General features: G+C 40.7%; 1 protein-coding gene across 1 annotated transcript in view; it reads right to left on the bottom strand.

The window, feature by feature from the left end:
• POC1A (POC1 centriolar protein A) overlaps positions 1-17,101 on the bottom strand; it is a 54,854-nt gene that overhangs the window by 14,700 nt on the left and 23,053 nt on the right. Inside the window, exons 8-9 of the mRNA XM_032194445.1 lie at positions 16,674-16,742; positions 13,992-14,090 (exon numbers count right to left, since the gene is read on the bottom strand). Of these exons, the coding sequence (XP_032050336.1) occupies positions 13,992-14,090; positions 16,674-16,742 (168 nt within the window). The remainder of the gene's footprint in view (positions 1-13,991; positions 14,091-16,673; positions 16,743-17,101) is intronic.

Raw genomic sequence — 17,101 nt, 5'->3', positions numbered from 1 at the left:
TCAGCTGATATTCTCTTTGCTACAGTACACAGTACAGACTTTAAGAGCATGGCATATTTGCAAGGGCAGCATTGCATAGATATTCCCACACCTTAGGCTGTGAGGTACAAGTGGTCCTCATCAGGTCAAGCTGAAGCCAGGAGCAGCAGCAGCTCCGTGTCACATACACCACGTTCTGCAGATCCGCTCACAGCCTATGCACCACCACTGGGAAAAGCCCAGCAAGCCACCTCCATGAAGCTTGCATGGGTTCCTGAAGGCACTCAGTGGTGGCAACACTCCTCCAAAACAGAATCTACACGTAAAACGTGTGACAGGATGGTGTACTGCCCCATTTCGAACACAACAGCTGCTTGAGAGCTTACAGACCTTTGTGATCAAGAAGATAACTTGTAGGTAGCATCTTCAGCCGTGAAGTTTCGAGCCTGTGCATGCCCCTAAAGCAGGGATGCATTCAGCCAACAACAAAAAAACAAAAAGCTATGTCAATGGGTCATAGAGAGTGACTCCCAAAAAGGAGGCTTTCAACTGACGAAGGTCTTTGCATACTCAGTTCTAACATCCTACCCTGCCACAGCAGGTGCAAGAACCAAGTATCCAACATCCACACCTACAGACACCACTTTGAATCGCTGCCCACAAGGAGTCAGGCAGAAACTGAAAGCAGCTTGCTCCAGCCTCTTACTCATCCCACCCGCTTGGATGGCATGAAGCTGCAACCCAAATCTGGAATCTGGCCAAGCAGGCCTCTCAAAAAAGGGTCCTGTAGACACTACTCAACAAAGGTTAAGAATCTGCCCACCACGGGCATGTCCAGCGCAAGGTGATCTCATTACAAATGCCTGCAAACCCTCAGCTGGCCACATATGAAAACACCACAAGCCTTAAATGCAGCCCACAACACACAGAGCAGCAGCAGGACAACAGCACAGGATGGGCTGACAGCCAGCCAGGCCAAGGTGGATGCAGCACGCACTGCCTCCTCTCAACTCAAAGGCACTGCACTTTCCCTTTCATGGGTGAAGCCAGAGCATTTGCATCCATCTGGATCAGCCTCCATACAAGTCACTGGACTAATTTCAACTCACCTTTTTAAGAGCCTAAACACAAATATGTACTTGTAGGAACGCTACCCAAAGCGTAACAGAAACCTTGTGAACTAGGGGGAGCAGTGATATTGTGCAGCCTTCCTACCATGACTTTGAGAAGAAAAGCTGGTTTTTAATCCCTTCCAAATTTCCATGCCAAATTACCCTTTCCTTTAAGTGAATAAAAGCTTTTCCTGCATAAGCAGCACAACCGGGACTTCACAGAGCAGATGCTGAGGTGTTTACGTATCCTAAAACCAAGCAGACCTCCAGAATTAAGCTTGATATTAATTTCAGAAAGTTGCCAAACATTTATAAGAACTAAAACAAATTCTTCTTCGTTAAAAAAAAAAAAGGAAAGAGACTGTTCAATGGTCAGAGCAACATGTTATCTCCCACAAACACCTACCTTCACTTCTGTGGTAGGTCAAACACAGCAGTGGCACTGGTTGGAGCTGCAGTAAGACAACGATGCTGCCTCTGTAGAGCTGAATGTATTGCCTCCAAATGTGACAGTGGTGAGCATCATTGTGTGGTCTTTCAAAACCCTGCCCTCACGTTTTAATAACAACCACAAATATAAATAACAGGGTATATGGATAATATATAATAACAACATCTATAGATGTGTAAGTAATACATATAATTTGAAGGGAATACATATATTCAAAGGGAATTTTACACCCAGGTGAGGAAAAACTTAAGCGCCTCCAGGCTAAAACTACTTTCAATTTGATAAAAAAGGATTAAATCAACCCTATTACTGACCACAAAAATGGACAAAGAACCCTTCACATGCCAAGGTACAGCTCCCCTAAACTTAATAGGGATCTAAACCCTGCGGCGAGCCAGCCACTACTGATTTAAATTCAAACCAGCTTTAAGAATGATGTGGAAGAAGGGACAAACCACTTAGGTGGAATATAGGAACACTGTCAGAGAATGCAGGGATGTAATAAGGAAGGCCAAAATTAAATTTAGCAAGAGACATCAAGGACAACACGAAGGGCTTCTTCAAATGCATCAGCAGCAAAAGGAAGACTGAGGAAAATGTGGGTGCGCTGCTAAACGAGGTGGGTGCCTTGGTGACGGCAGAGACAGAGACAGCGCAGTCACTGAATGCCTTCTTTGGCTCAGTCTTCACTAAGGCCAGACCCACGCACTACCAAACCTGGAAACAAGAGAGAAAGCCTGGAGAGAGGAAGACTCTCCCCTGGTTGAAGAGGATTGGGTTAGAGGTTATTTAGGCAAGCCAGACACCCAGAGATCTATGGGCCCCAATGGGATGTACCCAAGGGTGCTGAGGGAGCTGGCACGTGTTATTGCTAAGCCACTCTCTATCATCCTCAAAAGGTCTTGGAGAAAGGAGAGGTGCCTGAGGACTGGAAGAAAGCCAATGTCATGCCACTGTCTTCAAGAACGGCAACAACAAAGAACCAGAAAACTACAGGCCAGTCAGCCTCACCTCCATTCCTGGAAATTTGAAGGCGCAGCTCATCCTTGAGGCCATCTCTAAGCATGTGGAAGAAAAGAAGGTGATCAGGAGCAGTCAACACGGATTCATCAAGGGGAAGTCATGTTTAACCAACCTGATAGCTTTCTATGACGAGATGACTGGCTGGACAGATGAGGGGAGAGCAGTAAATGTTGTCTACCTTGACTTCAGCAAAGTTTTCATCACTGTCTCCCATAACATCCTCCTGGGCAAGCTCTGGAAGCATGGGATCCATGAGTGGACATGGGCTGGATCGAGATCTGTCTTGATGGCAGAGCTCAGAGGGTTGTGCTCAACAGTGCTGAGTCTAGTTTTGGAGGCCTGTAGCTAGGAGTGTCTCCCAGGGGTCAGCACTGGCCAGTGGGATCCTAGCCTCTATGGCCTCCATGGACCTCCTAGGTCCATTCCAACCTTAACCATTCTGTGAAAAAGAATTGCAATAAATACAGAAAGAGCCCTGCAATATGCACTGCCTTCCCAACAGTCTCAGTGCTGACAAGCATCACATCAGCGCACGGATGCTTGTGCTCCCCTCCGCCTCACGCACGAGGTGAAGTGCCACCTGAGTGCTGCAGACAGGCCCCAGAAACAGTGACACTGCCACAGAGGTTTTATCTATTTTGGTCCGAGGTCAAGTGCGCATTTTATTCAGTGCAACCAAACAAATGTATTTGCCATTAAATATCTTATTACAACATCTGCTTATTAAGCACTGGGGGCATAGCAAGAAGCAGCTGAACATTAGAGGAAGAATGGATAAGCAGTTTCAGAATACAATACAGCTCTCAGTGACAAAGGGAAAACAGAAGTGATTTATTTATAGCAACCACTTAAAGACAGCACAGTGCAACTACTTGGGGGAAAGGGAAAATTAATCAGCCTTCATTCCAGACATCTCTTGCTGAACCTTTCATGAAAACTGTTCTGGCTAAACAGCACTGCAGCCAGTTATTGTAATGTTGATTGGGGTGTAGGGGACGTGTTAACTATAGAATACGTGTGCATCAGTAGTAAAACTGCTGTAGACAAATTTTAAAATGCCACTTTGCTTTCTAAATGGTGATATTTAGAAAATACCCCCTCTTCTCTCCACTGGAAGGGAATAACTGAGTGGAGGGAAGGAATGGGTTCAGCTTCACCTCTAGTCCTTTAAATCAACTTCTACAGTGCATCTACTGTTTTGTTTTTAAACAGAGTATGATGTGACAGAATTAATTTTTAAATATCTTGGAAGATGGCATTGCCTTTAAGTAAAACATCCATTGAATCTGTTATTCACTAAGTGCAATTATATTCTTACATTTTAGCTGAAAAAAAATCCCCAAGAAGCAGCAGAGAATCGGGGGGGGGGGGGAAGGTGGTGCATACTGTTTATTTGGACTCCAATTCTGCTAATCCAAATGAGAAAGAAGTACCATTAAAGTCTTCTATTTTAAGGACTCATTTTCACCCACAGGTGAATGATATTTTAAATATATTCCCACAGAGCAACAGTGACATCCAGTGGAAACATTAGTTTCAAGTTTCCAGGGAGGTCAGATGGAGTACACTACCCTGGATCAGAGAACTCATTAAAAACTGAGAGGCAACCTCATTTCTGCCTGCTAGGTATAAAATACCACTGATTGAAAACAGTTCTCTGAGCACAGACATTTTCTAGACTGGAAAGCATCCCCTTTTCAATGTAGCACTGAAATTTCTGGTGCAATCACATTCTTTGATACTAGCACTACTCTACCTCTATGCTCCAGACCAGCATAGAGTAACAGCTAGGAGACAAATTCTACCAGTTTTGTCAAACAACTCACAGGATCACAGGTTATTCTTGCTCACCTCTTGTCTCAACACTCAGTTCTGAGAGCAGAAGGGGACAAAGGAGAGAGGAAGGGAAGGAATAAAGAGAAGGGAGGTGAGAAGTACATTACTTCCCTTTTATTTTTTTGCGCATTTTTAAGGTGAAAAATGATGTAGACGGGAACCTTCTCCACACTGGTGTTCGTAAAAATACCAAGTGAAAACATTAAAGCTTGGCACACCTACCGTAATGACCATGTTTTTTCACAGGCCAATAAATATTATACCTGTGATAAACCCCAAGAAACATCTTTACCTCTTTAGATCCCAAGGCACTCTTGTACTCGTCTGCCTAATCAGACCTCTTGCAGAGACAGACACATGGTATAAGGTTTGTGTATTTTAAATGAAGCGGCTTCTTCCCTTCCAGCTCCGCTAACTATGGTGCCAAGAAGGAAAAAGAACATGGGTTACATGTCCTTTGAGGTAACTTCCAGTAACAAGCGTCCACGCCAATTTGCCAAAAGCATCGGAGCTATGTGCTGTCCATGCACTGCAGGAGGTCTGTGCTGAGCACCGCTGCTCCACGTGCCACCTGAGAGCAGGCTCGTGTTTTCGGAGCTACACATTCTTCGTGTCATTCAAGAAAGGATGGGACCCAAATATAAACAGGAGAAACACTGGGAAGAACTTTAACTCAATTTTGGGTGATTGTTCTCTGGCTCTTTTTAAGGTTGCTTTGGGAAAAGCTCCCCCAAAAAAACACTGCTAAATACTGAAGCAAAGTGTTTATCCTCTGCCGTAGGTTATCCGGCTACAGGTATTTTTACATCAAAGGCAACAGGCTCCAAGGCCAAACGCAGAACACACACAGTGTTCTCATGAAGTAGTAGCTCTCTGCAGTAGTTTCTCCTTTCTAACAAGGTATGTATGGATACGTTGCACAATGTGTTACCGTGCCTATGTTACCTATGTATAAATTTGCCTGTTACGTGTATATATATATTTATGTGTACACATACAGAAATGTACCTCCCCCCTATACATTTATATATATATATACACATATATGTATGCATATAAAACCAACATGCCCATTTGGAACTTCAGTTGCTTGAAGTTGGGAGTTTAGTAGAGAAGTCTGAGGTCTTATAAACGTTTAAAGCTCGAGCCATCTTCATCCATCTCTCTAAGCTGACACAGAACAGCAGCTTGGAAAAATACATAAATCTTGCCTCTGTCTCTTTGCTTTGAATTATGACTCAAACATTAAAATAAGCCACATACAGCAGCAGCCTAAGTGGGTGAATTTACATTAATTAACCTGAGATGGTGCTGAACTAAAAAGGCAATTTTTATTCTGACCAATAATGACATGTCAGGACGTGCCTTATTGTTCAAGAGCTTTAAAGAACAAATCTATTCACTGCAAGACAACAAAAAGTATAATTTGATCTCATTTCTGTGAAAAGTCTCGTTAAACCAGAACACTAAGGGTAACAGCTGTAGCAGCATGGCTGCTCCCATCCACTACTGGGCAGAACTGTTGCAGGTTGTTGCCATCATTCAGATCCTCTTGGAAAACCAATCTGAGGGCGCTAATATCTTGTTTTTTCTTCTTAACCAAGACCTTCCTCAAGACAAGATGAACGAACTCTGATAAACAGCCTGAAGTATAAAAAATGTTAAAACACAAAAATGGAGAAGAACATGAGCTTTCATTTGTTTTCCTGCACACTATTCCCTGTTTACATTGACCAGATGAAGGGAAAAGCAAAACACAAGTGTTTCAAGGGGAAAAGAGCAACATAAAGGCAAAACCCTCCAGCTTGAGAAGAAACAGTTTCACACAGCAGCAGCAGCAACAAACCAAAACAGTATGAGAGGGCTAACAATTAACAGAAGCTTCCTGGAATACCTTCTGTGAAGAAGCTCTGCTGTTACCTGCTGGTGAAGCACACAGTGATACAGACGAGTGAGAGAACTTATTTTACTCTGATGCAACTTCACAGTCAACCTAAGATGCAGAAAATCAGAGATAAGCAGCGAGACTCCAAAAAGAGCACAGAAAACCGATGCAGCTATCCAGCTCTGCTTGGGTAAATTCAGGCTTCATCCTACAAACAAACCTGGTACTGCTGCTAGATGTTAATCTTTGATGAATTAGAGTTGGACTCTACAGCTCATTTGGATCAAGTCTTTTCAAAAATGAAACCGAGGGGTTAAAGTTCTTCCCAATGGTTTTCCTATTTGTATTTCTATTCCAATAGTGGCTTGATTCAACAGAGAACCACTACTTTGGCATTGAGATTTTTGCTGACGTTATTATCCAGGAGCAATGTTAGGCTAGCCAGTTGAACATCATCCGTCCAAAAAAAAAAAAAAAGCTTAATTATTCCATCCTAAATTCCAGAAAGTCTTTTCATACCTGCTAACAAAACTCTAGGGCAAGTACAGCCTGTTCAGGACAGGCCACAGTAGAGACCATCTTTGTGCATACCAGAAAGAATGGTGTGGAAAAACGAGAAAACGAGAAACCTTTTGAGCCTATGTCTACTCAAAAAAACATGAGAAGGTCACAGATTTAATAGGCTTCCATGAGCAGGCTCCATTCAACAAAAAGTGAAGGAAGAGTGAAAATTAGTCAGCTATAAGAAATCATCTGCAACTGCACCACTTGTGAAGGATGCAGGGAAGAGCTCCTTAATATCCTGGGATTAGTTGTAGTAAGACTCCTGTAGTAAGACTCCCTATCAAGCTTCTGCTTGGACAGCTGAGCAGTGTAGAAAGCAGTGGAAACTTATCTTGAGAAGTCATCAATGTCGTTCTTTTAAGTAAATAATCTATCTCCATATTCCAAGAGGAAGACAACAATATAGCAGGCTAAAGCTTCCTGGAGTAGAAAAACATCCAGGGAGAAACAAGGTGACAAGAAGATCAGGAAAAATAAAATAATTAAAAAAAAAATCAATTTACAGGCCACATTTAATCTGAAGGATGATCCCCTGCTGTTGAAGATAGGATTCCTCTCTTACAAATCAGAAGAATAAGGATATAAATAGGAAGAGGTGGAGGAGATGCAAACAGAAACACATTCACATGCAATTGCACAGAGCTCCAGCCGCGCCTTCCCAGGAGGGAATTTCACAGCAAATAAATAAATAAATGTACAGAAGTATTTGTAAGTATTAAAGGATGTCAAAATTAGAGATAGTTACTGATTTGGAAGCCAAAAGGTCAAAAGAAGAAAAACTACATCTGTCCCCTGAGTAATTCAGGAGGAATTTATTTACACAGTGAATGACTGTGTGACAGACCAAACTGCTGCAGCCAGTGTGGAGACCATGGGCTGAGCACCAAAGGCACCCAAGGTCACCAAACGCAGAAGGGAACAAGCAAATAAGAGGTGGAGAAGGGTTAGGAAGTTCAGCTATAGGCCTCAGAGAGCTGACTGATGATCAATGATCAGATCATTGTTTTCACACATTTTTCTTTAAGAAAATTTATGACTTACCACCACTGTCAGATCTCAGGCTTTTGTAGCAATTTCTTGTCAAACAAAAAATTACCTCCCAGGGATCATAAACAATATTGAAGATACATGAAAGTCTGTGTAGTTAGCAAAATAAGGGCACATCTCCTCTTTCTTCAGGCTGAAGTTAATTGTAGTTGATAATTACTCAGGCTTTAGTTTGTTCAGGAAAGGCTTTCCAGTCAAAATGCAGGAAAGGCACACTGAAATGACAGTCTCTGTACAAAGTCTCACGCACTACAACAAGGAATTTGTCTCCCATCTGTTTTGGAAAAATATACATTGAGGAACTAAGCATAATCCAATGCCTCATGGAAAAAAAAAGAAGTTTAAATCCAGAAGTGTAGAAAAAGGGCTAAATGTCTATCATCTTAACCAAAAGGCATATTTGAAGAGCCATGGGCTACTTATCGTTTGTTTAGAAGTCCTTTCTGCTGAAGCACTGCTCTTCCCAATCTTCGCTAAGTCTGCTATGTCATTAGCCTTTGAATTTGGTAGCTCTGCAATAGAGCACCATCTATCTTCTAAGAAGCTATGTATATAGAACATCTGTGCATGTGAGCTTTTTAAAAAAAAAAAAAAAAGATTTCCTGGCAGGGGAGTGACGAAGGACAATTTTGCCTCTCTGCCCGCATGACTTTGGTCTCCCAAACTGTCCAAGCAAAGGAGTACTCCCGTGGGCAGTTCTCAGCATCATGCTGGGAGCTGTGAACTAAGCTGTGTTTTCTGAGCAAGGGTAGCTCTGACACTTGCTGGCTTTGTCATTTGACCTTATCCTACAGCTTATCTCCAAACCAAAACGCTTACACATGTAAAACTTTTCTCAGGAAAACTAACACTGCATCCACGTACAGCGTATCTTTGGGTTTTATGGCTGCAGAACTCACAACCGAGGTGGCAAGAGAAACACCTCCCATCACCACCTGTATGTTCTGCCGTGCTGGTTACCTCTCACCAGCCACACACAGCACTCGCAGACTGCCTTTTGGACATCCGAAGTCCTCCTTCCCCCATTAAAGACTGCTTTGCCTCTGAGGTTCTACAACCTGAACAACTCTTGGAGTATTTTTCTTCAAAAAGTTTGATGCAATGGCAAAAGGGTCAGAGGCTGAGGTGGAAAGTCTCCTCAGCAGTCCCTCTTTGCCTTGTAGTACTTGGCACAAGGACTTACAATCATAGAAGGCATGTTTGTATTTATATTTAAGATCAAAAAAAGAATCTCTCCATCAATTACTATTTCCTATTTTCCACAACATCACGTTAAAAACAACGTTTACCAACTTAGCTCATGCATTTTTTTTTATCCATCAATTTCAGTGGAGTGTACAAATTTAGATAAATACCCAAGCACTTTCTAAGTGCCCATGTGACATCAACTGTTCAGCATTCGTTCGTAACACTTTACCATACATAGTCTTCTTGGAATTAGTCAAACAATAGCAGCAAATCTGTCACATAATGAAATAAATGTTAATGTATACTCATGTTGGCTGTAACTGCACGTGCAAAGATTTGTATGAAGCTTCCCTTGTATCTGAGGGGAAAAAAACACCACCACCAAAAACCCAAAATAAAGCATTTATCCACCCTCTCCAAAAAGAGCAAATAGTAGGATTAAGTAAATATTTCCATAACGTACCAGATTTTAGAGTCCTTTGATCTGATCCTGCACAATTCTTCATACAGACAGACCCTTATGCTCAGAGTTTGTGACCCCAGGACAATCGTAAGAGCCCACATATATGAAACTACGGGCAAAAATCTATGCCTCTTAGTTCGTCTTTCCTTTAGGTCCTCACTGCTCAATACTTTGGATTAAAACAAATTTATTTGTACTTAGATTCCAGCTCAAAGCAAACACGTAAATCAAGACACGGGACTATAAGACTTTGTTTCCTCCCATGAGCTTCATGCAGAGCTCATCAGGAGTGCTCACCCTTAACTTAGGTTTTCAAGGCAGTTAGGCAACACTTTGTAGCAGCAATTATTAGTTTATATCTTGGCAGCAAGCATTCCGGGGATATCATAACTCTGATCTAACATATAGAAACTCTCACATCTGTACTAACATATATTTACTATTTACCTATTTACTATTTACCTCCGACAGCTTTAGTGTTCTTTATATCACATTTTAGTGTTTATTGTTTTACACCACAGCCATAACTATAATTCCTGCCCATCATAGCCTTCTTTCATTTGCAATAGCCCGTGCACAGAGTATTTTTACTTTCAAAGCAAGCTGCATCTCCCAAGCCTCATATATTTACAGAAAACACAAGCAGGTGGGCAGAGCAACTTTGAAGTTCACACCTATTGCTGCAAACAAGCCCAATACCCTGATTCATAATGAACTTTAACCAACTGCCTGAGAAACCAGCATCTTCTAAAGGCTTCAGTCTCCACCTGCATATTGAAATGAAGAGTGTTTTAGAGCAAGTTTGTTTTCAAGCTCACCAACCCTGACAGGATTTTTCATGCCTCTTTTATCCCACAGGTTGTTTAGGATTCTTTTTTTTCTCCCTATCCATCTCAATGACTAGTTTCTGTATCTGCATTCAGTTATTCGTTCTTAGTGCTTGCATGCTAGTCTGACTCTCCCCACAAGAAAATGAATACAAAACAATGTTTTTATATAGCCGCTGCTTTGGTTAGTATTCATGCTTTCACAATACTTCAGGAAAAAAATAAAGTTACACCATACAAGAAAGCATAAGCTCTTTTTTTGAGAACTATCATCCTTGCCTTAAGGAAAAGGTGAAAACAGACTCAGATGTGTCAAAAACAATGTTCATATATTTTAGGGGTACAGAAAATGAATAACAACCTACATGCTTTTGGCACGTAACTACATTTAAAAGAACATCTGCAAAATCTCAGGCTTATTCCAGAAGCAGAATCTCGGTACACTAACACAGCAGTAGAGAAGAATAAAGCAGTTTCCCTTTCCATCGAAGGAAAGGATGACCTCAGTATGAAATTAAAAACTACAGGTTGCTGTTTTAAGTCTTTTTGATGGGAGAGAAGCGGGAGAAATAATACTGACCTCAGCTACACAAAATGCATCAAAATAATTACTTCATAACTTAAAAAGGCAGCATTTGGCTCAAAATAGAAAGGAAGCACTTTTAAAGCTGAATATATAGTGAAATACAAGTCTTGCACTAAGCTGTAGCAGTACTCTTCAAAAACAGCCCAGCATAACACATTTCTACAAGAAAAAATAGAAGACCTTCACTTGAAAGAAAAGAATTAGGCTGCCGTGAGTGGACAATTTCTTACAGAGTCAAAATTTCCATGTTCAGGTTACATTTACATTCCTCAGAATAATAAGCAGAGCTATTTTTGGAGAGATTAGCTTCTTTTTTAATAGCTAAGAACATTTCGTATCAATCTGAAATTTAAACTTAGGATATTCAAAACAAGCTCGCAGACTACATTGTTTACCCTTCCTCTAACTTTTAGCAATAACTGTGTTAATATTCAAGCACTGCATTCTTAAGAACCTACAATTCAAGAGCACTGAGCACAAGTCATATTTTGCATTTCCATTCTCATCGAGCACAGTGAGCCATTCATTAGCAGAGACCAGATGCAGGCTCTGCTTCTGCATGTTGCGATTGCTCTGGAAACAATACAGCCAACACCACCAAAAGTTTCACTACTTTGGCATCACAGACCACAGTGCAACATGAGACAAGCACAGGAACTTCACTCCTTTAGAGCAGCTCAAAGCAGCATCACACTTTCAAAGCAGAGCAACGCTCCCAACCATTTCATGAGAGTCTGTCAAAGGTTTTAATTTAAAAGTCCCTATAGATGCTCATAGCTAACCCAGCAGGTCTACTGGGAACCTCATTTATGTTGTTCAGACTGAAAGGTAACACCACATTTGGCCAAGACGTAAATAGGAGGGAAGAATCCCACTCTCAGTTTGAACTTAGAGAAGTTGCCCGTAACACAGTAACTTTCCCACATCTTTTATATTCCAGTACTACCACTGGGAACAGCTGCTCCCACACTGCATGCCCAAGCCAAAGGGCTCATTTGGGTGGCTCACTCCTCTGAAGTAATTCAGGTCCCCAGATCAAAGCACATCTCTTCCATGTGATTCAGCATGGATTCACTTTGCCCTCTGTAAAAACACAGCACCTGGTTCAAACCCTCAAAGATTTTGCGGTGTCCTGCTTCCCATGGGCACAGAGTGCAAGTGGAGAAAACCCTGGCCAGCTACCACCACGTGGCACGGACTCACCTGTCGGTAGCACACAAGGGGTCCCATCAGCATCCATCAGAGGTTTTGGCAGGTAAACCCTCTTCTCACAGGGAAACAGTTTTGTCGGAGGGACCAACATTCAAGGGGGTGAGTCACTGTTCAGTGGTTTAGTTCAACAGCTACTTTCAATACATATCACATCATCTGCTGAGAGGTTCTATACCAATGACTAAGCTTTAGAAGAGATCAGGCATTTCCTATCCCCCTGTGTTAAATTACTACTGGATAATATGCACTGGTAATACCAGCAGTACAAATGGGGGTAAAGTTACCATCACCTCATGTTAGAGGACACCTCGTCTACACTGTTTATGTCACTACTTTTAATATCACGAACTGAAAAAGCACTTCTTCCATAAAGGCTCTCTCTTCTACACTTTAACACAGAATTATATTACGCCAAGTATCTTAAATTAAAACTGACAGAGTTCAAAGTTAGTCCAGTTCAATGAGCTAATAAACAAAGAGGTCATTGGACTGTTAGTTTCATAGCCTGCATAACTTAAAAGTTAGGACACTGGAGAAGACAAAGAGAAAGATATCAGTCTTATCCAAAGCTAGACAGGATTATTGTGGACTTTCCATCTCCTTCCATGACTTATCCTGACCTTTCTGTCCTTCCCAATTTTTATTGCTTCTCTTGACAAAGCACATCATGAGGCATCAGGTTCAGAGCTATATAGCAAGTTACACACAAACCTTGTTTGTCAAAATACCATGGCTATTCCAACACCTCCAGCAACGGATTGAGGTTCTATCAAGTAAAAACACTATTATATTTAAGAGAGAACATAGTTTAGTAGCCCAGAAAAGGGTATCTAAATTGATAAAATTACAGATACTGCCATGGAGCAAGAGATGACTGTTAGAAGCTCAGCTTTGAATTAAGGCATACCACATAAGCATAAACCTACTGATTCACAACCCACTTTTAAGCTTCCAACCCATGTTGAACCAGACGTACTAAAATTGTCACAGTAATAACATATTTCAGAATCCTGCAGTAATACTTGAACATACCAAAAAAATCCAAAGATTTTTAAGACAATACAAAAACTCAAGTGTGTTTTGAATGCATTTCACGATGTGCAAAAATCAGAACTTGGGATGGCAGCAACTTCAAAGGGTTAATCTTGTAATAGATATCTAACAAGGTGTGTAACATCAATGCTACACTTAGATCAGCGCATCATTCTGAATTATTCAGCTGATGAATTCATCCATTAGGTACAGTCAGAACTCAAATGTCTCTTCACATGTGGTTCAGGGAACGGATGTGAACCGATGTCTCCAAATAGGCAGGAACAAAGCTCTAATACAACGTGTCACCTATTTCTCCTGTGCATTACGTCTCTCCGCGGAGGTTTCTTTAGTCTTTGTTAGCTCTCAATGAAAAGATATTCTGAAAATCTATTTTCAGCTTGCTTGCTTTCTTTCTGCTTTTACCTGTTACACCCGTGCTTTTCATGTTTTTTATTTTTTGGGGGTGGGTGGGCAAGGAGAGATGGAGGTGTATAACATTGTCCAAGCCTACCACACATTCCTAAATGCAGTCTGCTAATAAAAATGCATGTGTATGCACTAAATTTATTTCTCTCTATATGTAATATTCCTATGAGGTAAGTATAGCTAAATAAACCAGAAACAGCACCAAACTAGGAAATAACAGACATCTTACAACTCAAATTAATACCAAGGAAAAAGACAGCTCTGTAGCTCAAACACCTGAAATCAAGTCACATGGTTTTCAAGTTGTAGGAAGTGTTCCAGAAAGGAACCTTATGGAATTTCTGCATGCTGACCTACCAGACTGTGATAGGTCCCATCCACACTAGAGCCAGACTTCTGTGTTTTCAGCACTTCACCATAGTCTGCTGCATCAAAATTGGTCTTCCATACCATCACCTGCAGAAGAAAGGCAAGTGGCTAAGTTGTGTCTATTAAAACTTTTAACCCGCATTAGCTTACAGGTCAATTTTGTCAACTCGTCAGAGAAGAAAAGGCAGCTACACACCAGGCTTACCTAAGAAAGCTTTGCCATCAATCAAGTTAAAGAGCTGCTATTTGTAAACATGCTATTGAATAGAGCTTAATTCTCAGTGGGAAAGTGATCTCTTCCAACATTCCAAGAGTCAGGAACATCATGAAAACAGAGCTACCTAGATAACTTCAAAGCAACATCTTGATGAAAAGGAAAGATTAGTACTTTGAGATTAACGTTAGAGATCTTGAGCTGGTTTGTCAGCTAAATAACAAAATTAAGTCTGACTTAAAGGCAGCTTTTCTTCATAACACAGTATTTATTTCAGAAGAGATGAGGAGTTACAACAGGGCTTTTAATACAAAAAAATAAAAATAAATAAAATAAAAAACACTTCAACATATCAAGAGCAAATCTATGGAGTAAAATCCTTACCAATGACACCCTCTGTAAGTCGAAAAAGTTTAAGAGCATCAATCAACTATTTCAGAAGTCTGAAAGACATCTATGAATCTGATCAGTTCATTTTGGCTAACAGAAACATATGTGTTTATGCTTCACTTGCAAGGTTTCATTCCCGCCTTCTGTGAAGTGTAAAAAGACTTTTTTGTACTTGCACAGTGAACCAGTAAGGCCATTCAACTGCGTAAAAGGAAAACATGATGCTGTTATTGGACAAACCATCTCTTGACAGCTTTACAGGTCAGTGAACTGAAGTGGTCAGCGAGTTGGACCGGATGAACTTTGAAGGTCCCTTCCAACTGAACTATTCTACTCTATTCAGTAAACATGCCTTTTCAGATGGGCTACATGTTGTTTATGAAGGGATTTAGACATTTTCTCTCTGACCTCTAGAGATGTTCTTGATTATTGTCATTAGTTCTCATATTTCTCCAGAAAGCTAGTGTTTGATGAGATCTATTCCAGAGAAAAATCTTATACACAAAGACTAATGCTGTTTTTAATACATGCATGTATGTGAAAGTTCTTTCTCCATGCACAAAAGGAAGCATTGCCTACATTTTCACATATAAACCCGAGAGGAAAGAGGCAATTCCTTCACAAAAGCTAGGTCCAGGAAAGCCAACATTCCCAATACATGCACTCAGCAATACACACAACCTTGAGCTGTGATGGTACTGATGGCCAAAAATGTCAGTAACATGAACACACACCATAAATATACCTTTACAAAACAGCTTCTAGGGAAGCTTTGCTATTTAGTCTCTCAATTAACAATACAAGGAGATGCTTTGAGGAGAAAGAATTAACCTCATTTGCAATGGCCATTACTCTGTGTAACAAAATCCCAACCGAATGAAAGATAAACAGGACCCAATTAAAAAAAGAAAAAAAAAGTCTAAAGAAATTTACACAGTAGAAAAGTATAGGCTAACACATCCTCTCAAGATAAAAATAAACAAAACATTCTTGGCTATGACTAGAAATCAACAACAAAAATAGAATTTCTAAGAAATTTTCTATAGAAAATAAATAACAATGAATTACAGTGTAACTGCAGCTTCCAACATCACACTAGGGCTCTTTCAGGAGAAAGAAACAAGAGCAGAAAATGCATACTTATTCCTTGTGTTAGATAAGCACTTCAAGAGCAAACCTTAATAGAGTAAACACTATGTAATTTTATAGGAAAAAAAAAAAAAACAAACACTAGAAATGTCTCTCTTGAGATAGCCTGTTTAAAATCTTTTTAAGAAAAAGAAAGGTGTTATTAAAGAGACAGGATGGTAAGCTATGCCACCTATCTTAGCATAAAATGGAGTTAAAATGCAGTAGATCATGTAACTGTCATGAACTACAGGCCTAGGACTGGTTTCGTTTCTTCCTGGATAGTATGCTGAAAACATACATTTAAAAAAAATACAACTCATTTCAGCATGGTCTGGATGTATTGAATATGTTTTTGCTTTCTCCCAGGGAACAGAAAAGAAAACCCTGGAGCTTTTAAACCAATGTGAATCAGGATTATAATCCAAAAGCAGAAGCAAAAGGAAGAGACAACGGCTATGTCCACAAAAGCACCTTCCAGCAGCATGACACACCTAGACAATCCCAGAGCACAAATGAAGCTCAGAGAAAAGTCCAGCTCTGACTCAGAAAGCCGTGTAACTGCAGCATCAGCACAGCTTTGCACCAGCTCCTCCCACCACCAGAAAGACTTGCAGCCTACGTTCATGTCCAATCAGACTCAAAGCCATCTGGGGAGATGGCTTAGCCACAGCCTCTGAAATAAAACTGAAAGGACATTTTTAAGGGAGGAGAACCCTGAGGAACATGAAATACAACCCCTTGCCCTGTAGATCAATGGGCTCTGGGAGAGCATTCAGGGAAGCATCACCTCATTTCCTCAGATAGAAAACTCTGTGCTTAATATTTTTCACTTTCTTTTTCTCTTCTAAATACCATTTTTCCTCTCTTTGAAAGCAGTAAGATGCCTAAAACACAGTAACAGGGCACATAACTATCATATAAAAACAGTGACATACCTGTTCGTCAGAACCTCCAGAGGCAAAGAAGTCTCCCGCTCTTGAAAATGCTACACAGGTGGCTGGACCCTGTGAATAAGTTTAAAAGAAGTGTTTAAAAAAAAAAGTGGGGAAAAAAAAAAAAAAAAAACAACAAAGTGTTACAAGCTCTATTTACTATACCTTTACAAAGTATTTCTCTTTTAATATCAGCAGGCTAAAGACCAAGTTTCAACTGCTCTTCTCTGTCAGGTAAACAGCCCACAATTAATGTGCTAAGCTTGCTGGCACTTACTGTTCCCCGTATTTTTGCCTGCAGTTTAAGATACTCACTCTTCAATACCAATAGCACTGAGACAGAGCGAGGAACAAGCCAAGTTTTACAGCTTCAGCCTTTCTCTTGTTCCCCTCAGTCATCCTCTTCCCTTTAGAATTAGCATTTCCTAATG

Source organism: Aythya fuligula, chromosome 10, assembly GCF_009819795.1.
Source record: "Aythya fuligula isolate bAytFul2 chromosome 10, bAytFul2.pri, whole genome shotgun sequence".
Lineage (NCBI taxonomy): Eukaryota > Metazoa > Chordata > Aves > Anseriformes > Anatidae > Aythya > Aythya fuligula.
Note: the sequence above shows the minus strand (reverse complement) of the source record. Positions and strands in the feature narration are given on the sequence as shown.